The sequence below is a fragment of the Mus pahari genome, chromosome 22 (genome assembly GCF_900095145.1).
Source record: "Mus pahari chromosome 22, PAHARI_EIJ_v1.1, whole genome shotgun sequence".
Lineage (NCBI taxonomy): Eukaryota > Metazoa > Chordata > Mammalia > Rodentia > Muridae > Mus > Mus pahari.
Window position 1 is genome coordinate 35,793,525 of NC_034611.1, and position 12,344 is coordinate 35,805,868.

At 36.6% G+C, this 12,344-nt stretch overlaps 1 protein-coding gene across 4 annotated transcripts in view; it reads left to right on the forward strand.

The window, feature by feature from the left end:
• The window catches only part of Epha7 (EPH receptor A7), a 162,882-nt gene extending 150,555 nt beyond the window's left edge, over window positions 1-12,327 (forward strand). For 3 of the 4 annotated variants that reach the window (XM_021222222.2, XM_021222219.1, XM_021222221.2), the window contains exons 15-17: window positions 6,177-6,370; window positions 7,310-7,465; window positions 8,774-9,747. In XM_021222222.2, coding sequence (XP_021077881.1) covers window positions 6,177-6,370; window positions 7,310-7,465; window positions 8,774-8,888 — 465 coding nt within the window. In that variant the 3' untranslated portion in view covers window positions 8,889-9,747. Of the gene's footprint in view, window positions 1-6,176; window positions 6,371-7,309; window positions 7,466-8,773; window positions 9,748-11,436 lie in introns of those variants that run through there. The other variant, XM_021222223.2, reaches the window with a different exon arrangement.
• The last annotated feature ends 17 nt before the right edge of the window (window positions 12,328-12,344 follow it).

A 12,344-nucleotide genomic window follows, 5' to 3' on the forward strand; every position in this document is an offset into this window, starting at 1 on the left:
TTGCTGGATGTTCTGGTAGTACTTTGTGCAATTTTCTGAGGAACAGCCAAGCTGATTTCCAGAGTGGTTGTACCAGCTTGCAATCCCACCAGCAATGGATGAGTGTTCCTCTTTCTCCNCATCCTCACCAGCATCTGCTGTCACCTGAATTTTTGATCTTAGCCATTCTGACTGGTGTGATGGAATCTCAGGGTTGTTTTGATTTGCATTTCCCTGATGATTAAGGATGTTGAACATTTTTTCAGGTGCTTCTCAGCTATTCAGTATTCCTCAGTTGACAATTCTTTGTTTAGCTCTGTACCCCATTTTTAATAGGGTTATTTGGTTTTCTGGAATCTAATTTCTTGAGTTAGATATTAGATATTAGTCTGCTTTCAGATTTAGGATTGGTAAAGATCTTTTCTCAATCTGTTGGTTGCCTTTTTGTCTTATTGACAGTGTCCTTTGCCTTATAGAAGCTTTGCAATTTTATGAGGTCCCATTTGTCCGTTCTTGATTTTACAGCACCAAGCATTGCTTTTCTGTTCAGGATTTTTTTTTCCTGTGCCCATATCTTCAAGGCACTTCCCCTCTTTCTCCTCTATAAGTTTCAGTGTCTCTGGTTTTATGTAGAGTTCTTTAATCCACTTAGACTTGAGTTTTGCAGAATATATGATAGTATATATGTGACCCTAAAAATTCTACCAGAAAATTAAACCTGATAAACAACTTAAGTGCAGTAGCTGGATATAAAATTAATTCAAACAAATCAGTGACCTTTCTCTACACAAAGGATGAACAGGCTGAGAAGGACATTAGGGAAGGAACACCCTTCACAATAACCACAAATAATTTAAAATACCTTGCTGTGACTCTAACTAAGGAAGTGAAAGATCTGTATGATAAGAACTCCAAGTCTCTGAAGAAAGAAATCAAAGATCTCAGAAGGTGGAAAGATCTCCTATGCTCATGGATTGGCCGGATTAATATAGAAAAAATGGCTATCTTACCAAAAGCAATCTACAGATTCAATGCAATCCCCATCAAAATTCCAACCCAATTCTTCACAGAGTTAGAAAGGGCAATTTGCAAGTTCATCTGGAATAACAAAAAAACCTAGGATAGCAAAATCCATTCTCAACAGTAAAAGAAACTCTAGTGGAATCACCATCCCTGACCTCAAGCTGTACTACAGAGCAATTGTGATAAAAACTGCATAGTACTGGTACAGCGACAGAGAGGTAAATCAATGGAAAAGAACTGAAGACCCAAAAATGAACCCAAACTCCTATGGTCACTTGATCTTTAACAAAGGAGCTAAAACCATCCAGTGGAAAAAAAAGAAAGCATTTTCAACAAATGGTGCTGGCTCCACTGGTGGTTATCATGTAGAAGAATGTGAATTGATCCATTCTTATCTCCTTGTACAAAACTTCTACCTTTGAAAAGTCAACCCTGATTTTACAGTTTTTTTTTTTCATATTAAGGTAGAAACCAAACTGCAATTTCTTTGTGTAGTTTTTAACAAATGACACAAGTGGCGTTCTGCATATTTAGTAGCTTGCAGCAGTCTGGGGCAAGTTATCAGAAGTCAAACTTAGTGTTGAGCGAACTCTAGAGCCAGTCATGGATCGGTCCATGTTGAGTTAATCCAGGCCTGTCTTCAACAGGCCTATGTTCATTCTTTTCTTAACTCTGATGCCCCAACTGTAGTAAAAAGGGGACACTATAGTTGTAAGTGTGATATCTAAATCATATTAGCAGTGTAAACCAAAGAGGTTGTCTTTGTCTCAGGCGTGAGGATAAATCAGTGCAGGCAAACTCAATATGTTTAGATTAAATTCACAGAATATATTGGTCACTCTATATTTATGCTTTGTTGTTTCCAAGAATGTTTAAATACTTGGGGAAAAAAAAAAAAACAAAAAAACCTCTTCTTCGTCTCCTCATTGGAAATATAAAATCCCAATTCTGGTCTCTGATCACATCACCTACATCCACTTCCCTATAACTGAGGGATTTGAACACTCTTTTATGTGGTGAAAACTTTTATCGCTAACACCAGTATACTAACAATATTTGCTTAAGATTGTTTCTGTAACAATCAGGATAATTCCAGTTGAAAGCCAAATCAATCATATTGTAGAAATATGATAAATATTTACTATAATTGTTAGTTGTGTCTTCAACTGGTAGGTTTTTTTTTTGTTTTTTTTTGTTTTGTTTTGTTTTGTTTTGTTTTTTTCTGGCGAGTTAACAACAACAGCAACAAACTACAGAATGTTGAACATCACTTTCCAAAGAGGTGCAAGTATGTTGGCCAGTTTATCACCAAAGAATAAAACTTCACTTGTGCCAAGATCCTCTAAGTGGAAAAGCATTACCAGAGAATCTCTGGCACTCCTCTGTTCGAGGCCAACATGGTCAGTGGCAACTTCTGGGGCCAAACTGAGGTCTCATGCTAGGATGTGTTGAAGATCTGTACCTCTGGTGTCAATGCTGTCAATGTGTAACCCACTAATCTTTAAGCAGCCAGAAGAATTTTGTTTCCCACTGAGGTCAGTAGTTTTATCAGTAGGCTTCATAAAATTCTAGAAGGCAATGGGATGCCTCCAAAAGATCACCAACTCTTTCCTTCCTGTAAGGTACTTGCTTCATTGGCCCAAAGTTCTAAACATACATGGGATTCTAAGCTCAAGAATCCTAAAAATCATCTTGAAAGCCTGGAGCCCTCTTGATTCCAGAAGGATGTCAGAAGGATCATAAAAATAATTGTATTTTAAAAGAAGAGTTGGAACCAAAGGAAAAGTAGATAATTTTTTCTACATTCTTCTTCTAAGGCAACCTAAAGCAGTACAGGCTGGGAAGACAATTAGGGGTAGAGGAAATGATGTGGACCGAGCAAATGCTGTCGATATTTAAATAAAATTTTGTCAAATTTGAAAAATATTATATGTGTTCAGTATCAGCAACTTTGGGTATAAAGAGAGTCACTCTTCCCAATGGGGAAAATAACTTCCCATGTGTTTATTGTGTTGTAATTTTAATACATAAAGTTTGGGATGTTATTGATTATTTACATTTCACAGGTTAAGCCACTGTTTAAATCACTTAACCTAGGTATTCAAAAGTATTTCTACTTTTCTCTGAAGTGTGTACATACAACACTTGAATCTAAGAACACCATTGTTACCTGAATGTGAGATAAGTTTTTGTTATAACCCAGTGGTGAATTGTACTTAATGCTTTTGCAGAGGACCTGGGTTCAACTCCAAGAAACAGTCTCACAACTGTGTATATCTTCATTTCCTGGGGATCCAACACCCTCTTCTCATCTCTGTAGGTATTAGGCACACGTGATGCTCCTCATACAAACATGTAGGCAAAACACCCATTCACATAAAATAAAAAAATAAATAAAACTTATAAAAATATGATTCTATGTGTATATGCACAAATATTTGTAATACATAAACATATATGCTGTCTTTATAAAGTTACCATTTATGCTTGTCCATGGGATAAATAGCATGATAAAGATTTGAGTGGATGTTTTCAGTGCTATATGCTTGCAGTTCGACGACCAACAATGCTCATATAACTTCTACCAATACTCATAATCATCACTACTTACTGCTTTCCCCTTTGTTGTTCAAAAATAAACAGTACTTGTAGAAACTTGGTGAAGACTTACCTTGAGACCAAATCTGTATTCTACAAGATGTTGAGCAATTGTTTCAAGACCATATTTTCCAGGACTTAGAACCATGAAACGTGGTAACTAATTGCGTATGCATACAAAAGAGAACTCAGCTACATGATTTCTGGCTAGGATGACTCTAAGTTACATCAGATGAAACAGAAAAAGATTGGAGGCAATAAGATACACTCAATTTTAAACTTTTAGATTGTGATATACCCATGAAGCCTATGAGATTTTTAGTGAAGTAATACAATATAGACAACTGTACAATTTGAAAAGATTTGGCACTAGGATTTTATGGTTAACACTTCCTAAATATTGCTATAATTAAATTTATTTACCTTTTTGCATTATACTGTATGCATACATGTTTCTCTTAAAGTACAAAACAGACTGACCTTTGTTTTTCATATGTATAATCAATTTTTCTCCTGAAAGGGTTAGTGCTAGTCATCTGATTCATGTCACCCTCCATCTTACATATATTTTCCTGTGCTATTCCTGCAAGAGAACATCCATAGTGTAGACAAGTGTCCCTAAAAATACCAAAGTCATTAACATTTATTAATGTCTGTTTGTTGTCTGACTATATCTGTCTTTATTTTCTTCAAAAACTCAAGGTTAGTTTTGTGTAGTTTCTTTTCCAAAAATGCGCTTCTTTCCTTACTTATTTATTTCATTTTTGAGATTGTAATATATTTACAAGATTTTTCCTTTCCCTTTTCTTCCTCCAAACCATGAATATATATATATGTGTGTGTGTGTGTGTGTGTGTGTGTGTGTGTGTGTGTGTGTGTGTATTTATACCCAAGTTCTCCAAGTTCTCCAAATTCATGGCCCTTTTAAAAATAAGTTGTTATCACAAGCATATATTTATAGTATACACATACATGTTCTTAAATATAATCTGTTGAGTCCATATACTTTTACTTTTCTGTATGTTTTCAGGGCTGATAATTTAGCACTAGACAGCCAATGGGAATGCTCTTCCCTGGGGAAATCCACTTCTCCTTAACTTTCCTCAGTTGCCTATAGATCTTAGTGTAGGGTCAAGGACTCATGGCTTTTTCTCATCGAATACCACTTACTCATGGGTGTCATCCTTGTTCAGTTTATGTCTCAGTAATCACGTTGGTGAAACCTTATGTGGATGACTACTGTCATTGCTAGGTGAGACAGTCTCACAGCAATCCCCCTGTTCCTCTCTATCTTACAATATTTCTTACCCCTCTTCAACAATGAGCTCTGAGCTAGAGGTGGTGGAGTGTCTTGTAGATGTATCCTTTGTGATTGGGCTCTACAGCTTTGCATTCTGATTGCTTGTAGTTCTATAGAGTGGTCTCTGTTGCACAAATAAATTGTGGTTTTACAACCACAGTTTACTAAATCAGCATAATTTCTAGCAACAATCTATAAACATTTGTCCTTATGCCCACTGACTATTCTTAAATTTTTAATGCTATCATGATAGTTAATGTCAAGGGTTTGTATTTCTCCTTGAGCAATATTTTTATTTGTTTTTTTTTTAACCCTTATTTAGGTATTTCTTGCCTTCCTATTGTCTTCCCTGTGATGATCAGATTAATAATAGTTTTAGATTTTTAAGATTATTTTCCTTTTCATATAACCCATAACATTGGTAATAATAAACATAAGCTCTCTAATCTCTTTAAAGAAATGTCTGTACAAACCTAATTTATGTTTGTAATTAATATCTGATGTCGATACAAATAATTGCCCTGGCTGTGATTTATCTATAAATTGTCTATGGTAAAAAAAAAAAAAAATTTAAACCAGTACTATGAATCATTAAGCCTTGACTAAAAAAGACATTTTGTTTTTCTGTTCTATAGCTTTCTCTCTGTCAGGTAGGTGAATATGGAGACAGGAAGGAATTCAACCACCCTTCACGCACCAGAGCAAACTGTATGCAGCAAGCTCTTACATCACATTGCCCAGAATAGTAGCCTTCTTGGGAGTTAAAGGAAAAGTGTGTCCAATAGTAGGTTCTGGCAGGCCACATTCACATTGTGTGCTCTCTTATTTGATGAGTGTCATCTGCTCCCATCAAAAAAATGGAACTCTTTGGCTTACTTTCAGTAACTCAATTTCCTTTTCCACTTTCATTATCTTTTACTTCTATGCACATGTGTATTCTTACAACTATATTTGGCTGAGAGAGTTCCATAACACGTCCCCTTTTGAAAACCTCTGGGGTGGCATTAAAAATATTTCCATCTCTTGCTCCCTGTGTGAGCTTAATTGCTGTTCCCTATTGCTGAATTAACTAGGAAATGTCATCATATCCTGCGCCTCCTGGACCCCGTAATAACATGCTTAATATATTCATGAATGTTTTGGAAAGAAGAAGTCTTTGTAAGCAATATGTCTCGCTCTTATCTGGATAAACCACTTTGCCTTCCAAGCAGTTCATTTCATTGTAATTGAAGCTCAGTTGGTAATTTTTTTTTTTAAATGTCCTTTTGGCTATCAGGTCATTAAAGCGATAGAAGAAGGTTATCGTTTGCCGGCACCCATGGACTGCCCAGCTGGTCTTCACCAGCTAATGCTGGATTGTTGGCAGAAAGATCGGGCGGAAAGGCCAAAGTTTGAGCAGATAGTCGGAATTCTAGACAAAATGATTCGAAACCCAAGTAGTCTGAAAACACCCCTGGGAACGTGTAGTAGGTAAGAAATCTCCAGTGAGATGGAACTGAATGAAATTAAAATATCCACATAAGCCATTTACCTTCTCACCCTTGGGCCAATCACAAACTGACTTCTGTGTTCAACCATATATCTATACCATAATGCTAGGTTTACAAATCTTTATTAGCTTTTTTGTTGTTGGTTTTCCTTTTTAGATGGTTTACCTTACTTGGTATTTAACAAAGTCCATTCATTGTTGTTGGACCTCCCTTCTCTTAGGACTTCTGAGAATATGAGATGTCTTTCTCAGAAAGTGCTGGCTGGGTCTTTGTGACCAGGGAGACAGACATCGCTTTCGGGCCTGATTGTTACTATCCTGCTTTGATTATGTGGCTCTCGCTTTGCTCTGTTCTTATAACGTAACTTATTGTTTTTCTTTGTTACCTGATAAATGCTTCTGTAGAATTAGAAATTATAAAATGTAACTCTGCATGTACTGTGCACGATGCCCGTTAAGTACAGCCCCTTCACTCTGGGTCCAGGGCACAGCAGTAGATTTTTCAGCTTCAGCGGCAGAAAAGCTTGCCACTGTGGGCTGCACTCAGTGGGCTCTCCACGGGGCTCCCAGTATGTCATCAAAACAGAGACTTTTTAATGCTCTGAATAGCACCCTGGCACCCTGCGTGAGTTAGGATATATCCAGGTATCTTTTACTAAAAAGCCAGAGAACAAGTATGCCTCTTCCAAGCCTCATCGCTTATATAGTGTTTATGAGCGTGTAGAAGACACAGGCCAGTGAGCACTCTTGCAATGAAAACTTAAATTCAGGTATTTGTAGTTTCTGGATAATTTCCTCTGTTTGGGTTTTGGTTAAGACATCTTACTGTATTTCCTATAACCTTCTTGTATGTATCCAGACATCCTTTTCTGGTAACTGCTGAGAATATTGTTTTATTGCTGTGTTTTACTCCTACCTAGACCCATAAGCCCTCTTCTGGACCAGAGCACTCCTGACTTCACTGCCTTCTGTTCAGTTGGAGAATGGTTGCAAGCTATTAAAATGGAAAGGTATAAGGACAACTTCACGGCAGCGGGTTATAACTCACTCGAGTCAGTGGCCAGGATGACTATCGAGTACGTTTAATACTTATTAAATTGTATTTAATGATCGACAAGGTGCAGTCCACAATTGTGGATTGTCCTGTGTTCTGGGTTAGAATAGAAGTCTGTAGGTCACAAATTCTGTGACAACAATGCTTTTGAGTATAGTTTTCTTAAACAGCATACTAACTGTTTTATGAAATCAGTAGTCACATGGTAATTTTGTAAATGATAAAGCTAAAGATCAGAAAATTTGAATATCCTCTATGATGATTCAACAGGAGTCTGACATCTAATTTGTCTTCATGGCCAGCATTCTGGACCCTGCACAGTGGGACTTTCTCCTTATTAACCACTGCATCATTCAGGTTCCTATTCACTGAAGAATATTTCTGCAATCAGCTTTAAAATGACTATGAATTTAAACTCAAAAGACTTGAGTTTTGCTTTCTAGCCAATCATTGATTAAATGGTCATTAAAACTCTCCTAAAGCCGTTTCACCCTCGCAACCAAATATTCTTTCTGTATACACCAAGAAATGACATACATGTAAACTTCAGCATATCCACACCGTCCCCTTCTGTTTTCTTCTAACAACCAATACATAAGGTTGTCGTGCTTATACCCAAGTTTCCAGAGCAAACTATATCTCTATAACTCTGTGCTCTTGAAAGAACCTGCAATATTATACAATAGTATTACCTCATTGCAATGTTTCTGGTACTTAGAAATACCTAAGCTCAACTCTTATGGCTTTTTAAAAAGATACAAGCATAGACATAGTTATAGTTAACTTACTGCACATTTAAGCTTTGACTAGAGCATTGTACATATTCATCGCAGTTTTATTCTTGCTACTGAATGGAAGGGATGCAGTTGTATCGCTAGGCATTCATGCTCAGAATGACTCCCAGAATCCAGCTCACTGTACATTTCTGTGTGACATTGACTTCCTGAGCTTTCTCCTGGGCTCTCAAAACAATTTCCACAATTACAATATCCCATCTTTCCAGTTATATAATTTACAATGTCCAATGTTTCAAGTAACATTCCATTACGTTTTAAAATAAAAATCTCAGAATGAATTAAAAAGCAGCAGAATGGTAAACTAAGACGCAGACTCGTTCATCCAGTATTTTCAAATGAGGCTGTCCAAATATGTCAGTATCTTCTGTCCAAATACGTCAGTATCTTCTTTGGGGTAAGACGGAGGCACTCAAGAGTGCTGTTGTATACGTCAGCCCAAAGGTAAAAGAAAGTGTGAGTGACTGTGATGAAGCACGTGGAACGCGATCAGTTTTCTGTCATGTACCTGATAAGCATGCCCTTGTCTTTTTCAGTGATGTGATGAGTTTAGGGATCACACTGGTTGGCCATCAAAAGAAGATCATGAGCAGCATCCAGACTATGCGGGCACAAATGTTGCATTTACACGGAACAGGCATCCAAGTGTGACACCTCGGCCTCCCTCAGATGAGGCTTAAGACTGCAGGAGAATGGTTCTGGCCTTCAGTATATGCATAGAATGCTGCTAGAAGACAGTTGATATACTGGGTCCTTCCTACAATAGAGAGAAGATTTTAGAAGCACCTACAGACTTGAACTCCTAAGTGCCACCAGAAAATACAAAAAGGGAATTTAGGATCCACCACTGGTGGCCAGGAACACAGCAGAGACAATAAACAAAGTACTACCTGAAAACCATCCCAACACCTTGAGCTCTCGAACCTCCTTTTTATCTTATAGACTTTTTAAAAATGTACATAGAGAATTTAAGAAAGAATATATTTGTCAAATAAAATCATGATCTTATTGTTAAAAATCAATGAAATATTTTCCTTAAAATATGTGATTTCAGACTATTCTTTTCCAGAACCATCTGTGTTTATTCTGCTTAAGGACTTTGTTTTAGAAAGTTATTTGTAGCTTTGGACCTTTTTAGTGTTAAATTTATGACACGTTACTACACTGGGTACCTTTGAAAGAATCTCAAACTTAAAGGAAAGCAACGCTTTGCACATAGTTGAGGATATGACTTTGTCCTTTATGGCTTTGGTATCCTGGCTGTGTCATTTTGTTCTGTTAACCAGTGATGTTCTGATATTGTTTGCAGATTGGCAGGTAGTTCAGAATTGCAAGTTGCCAAGAGCTCTGATAGTTTTTAACAGGATTTTTTTTTTCTTTGTAAAAAATCAGACAACATACTAACTTTTCAATGGAAAAAAAAAAAAAGAAAGCAATAATGATTCATAAATACTATAAGGCACTTTTAACAGATTGTTTATAGAGTGATTTACTAGGCAGAATTTAATAATAATAATAAAAAAAAAGATGTCGAATTTTAGGTTTATGTGTATATGATAAAAGGCTGAGGCTTCATCTGAAGATGCTGGTGAAAGCAAGACTGGAAGCGGAAGCTCTCCAGCGTTGGCTAACCCAATCCGAGCACATCAAGAGCTTCAGTCTTGTGACAGTAAGAAATTTAGGAACAGAGTTGACCTATATTTTGTATTCTTTCTTGTCGAATGCAGTCCAAATACAAAAGTAACGAATTCAGTTTTCTATTGTTACCCTGAAGCAAGATCACAGGGGCAGTTCTCATCTCACCACTCACAGACAAACTTGCCACAAATATTTCCACCACTGCAGTGAGAAGAAAGCAACACAGAGGTATTTTATCTATGAACAGTGACACACACACACACACACACACACACACACACACACACACACATAAAAACACTTTTAGGTCAAAACTCCTTTACCCCAGAGGGAAGAAGTAAAGGGTCTGGCTTTTCTGTTTCCACTTTATTTATCAGACCATATTATTTGGTTACTGTGTTAGAATTTCATAAGCAATAATTAAATGTGTCTTTATAGCTATTTCAGGAATGTATACATATTTGAGTAACGTTTTCAAAAGTTACAAACATCATGAACTACCCCAAAACTGAACTGTTGTACTTCCAAAGAAAATTGGGCTGTTTATAATGGTTTTACTAGAGAAAGATCCCAGGGATCAGGGATCGGTCCTAATTGGTGTTGTTTGGTAATGTGGACCTCCACAAACAAACAAACAAACAAACAAGAACAGGTAACAAGCAAAATCTGTAAATGTTCCTTTGTAAAACTTGTAAATTTTATTTATACTGTCTTGTTTTGTATACACATTTCTCAGTAGTGGCTCCGAGGACATGAAAATGCTCTATATTTTTCTATTTTACTTGCAGAGCTTCACAAAGAAACAGGTATTTTCAGTGCTACATAATGTGTTTCCCCACATTTAGGACCAAAGATGGCTATAGAAAACTCAAATGGATTGCTTCCCAAACCCCTCCTTATCCTTCTTTTTCCTTTTTATCACTGTACAGTGTTATTTGATATTTTAATTTATTTTTTTTCAATTGAGTAGAAAACTCATTTTAATTTCTCTAAAATGTTTTTCGTCCCTAAGGAAAAAAATAATAATCTGTAAAAATAGTTTTAATTAGCATAATCCAGTCACCCTAGACACTTCCATTTGTAATCTTTGTAATAGACTGTAAATATATTTTTGGAACTATAACACAATGTGCTTGAGGGTTATTTTTCAGTGTCTGCAGTGTATACAAAAGTGTTTAACCTCAGTATAGCACTTTACAATTCTAATCAGTAGCGTTGGCCTTTGTGCGAATGAGTGCGAGCTTGAGCGAGTGTTCTCTAATTCCGTTTGGATTCCGGACTCACTAATAATGAAGTTCTTTTCTTGTTCATAGCTTAAGGTGCTTATTTTTTCTATTAAAAATTAAATTAACAAAAAAGCCATTCTAGAAATAGAAGACGCAGTATGGTACATGCAGACAGAGTCTTTCCTGCTTTTTCTAGTAATAGATTTATAGTTGTGTAGTCTTTCTTGAGTAGAAGGGCAGAATAAAAGTGGATTTTTTTTTTTTTTTTAGTTTCCTTTTCAAGAAATAACTTTTTCCTTCAGCAATATACCTCATCTGCCTTAAATTTTTTACAGCTCTTTACAGGGAAAGGGGAGAAGGGATGGGAAAGACACAGCACAATAGGAAGTGGATGATTGCATCGTGCGCTCGTTTTGTAGGTTTCTTTTCCTAATCAACACTATGATTTTGAAGTACGTGTACATGAAGCAAACGTGAAGAGATAAGGAATTAGCATTGTGAACCTGATTGTAATCCTCTCTTCAGGAAAGAGATGAGATGCTATTGCGATGAGAATGTACAACTTGCACCTTGAAATCTTTTTTGATAATTAGTGCTCAGGGGAGGGGGGGGAAGTAGAGAAAGCAAATGCCCAACAGAGAATTCCAAAAGTATAGAACACACAACAGGAAATGGCCTCCTTGCTTTAATACAGCCACCTTTTATAGAACACCGCCCACCCAAACCGCCTGCTTTGCGTTCAGTGCTGAGATACATTCAAGTAACTTCTTGCATTGGGAGCTAATATTTTCTCAGCAGTGGATCAGGGCCCTGTTTACTGGACTGGTGGCTGGCTCATGCTTCTCAGAGCACTGTTAGTTGAATCATATTGTATACTTATGTAATCTACATTAGCTAGCACTCTTTAGGACTGTATTTTAATTACTCCTCTTCTTGGTGTTTTTAAGACAATGGAAAGGGTGTAAGTCACCCATCTTTTATTTAGGTAATGCTGATCCCTCCCCTTTTGTTTCCTGAGCAGCCCAAAACTGTACTGCTCCCAATGTGCATGTTCCAATGAATTACTGATGTGTATTTTCTTATTTTTTTATTTTATTTTATTTTAATTTTTTTGCTAAATGTGGAGAAATCATGGGGAACTCGGGGCGAAATATGCTTTTTTGTTGGTTGAATTTTGTCCCTCCTTGCCTAAGAATTACTACAGGGGTCATCCTTTTATAAGGACAAAAAAAAAAAAAAAAAA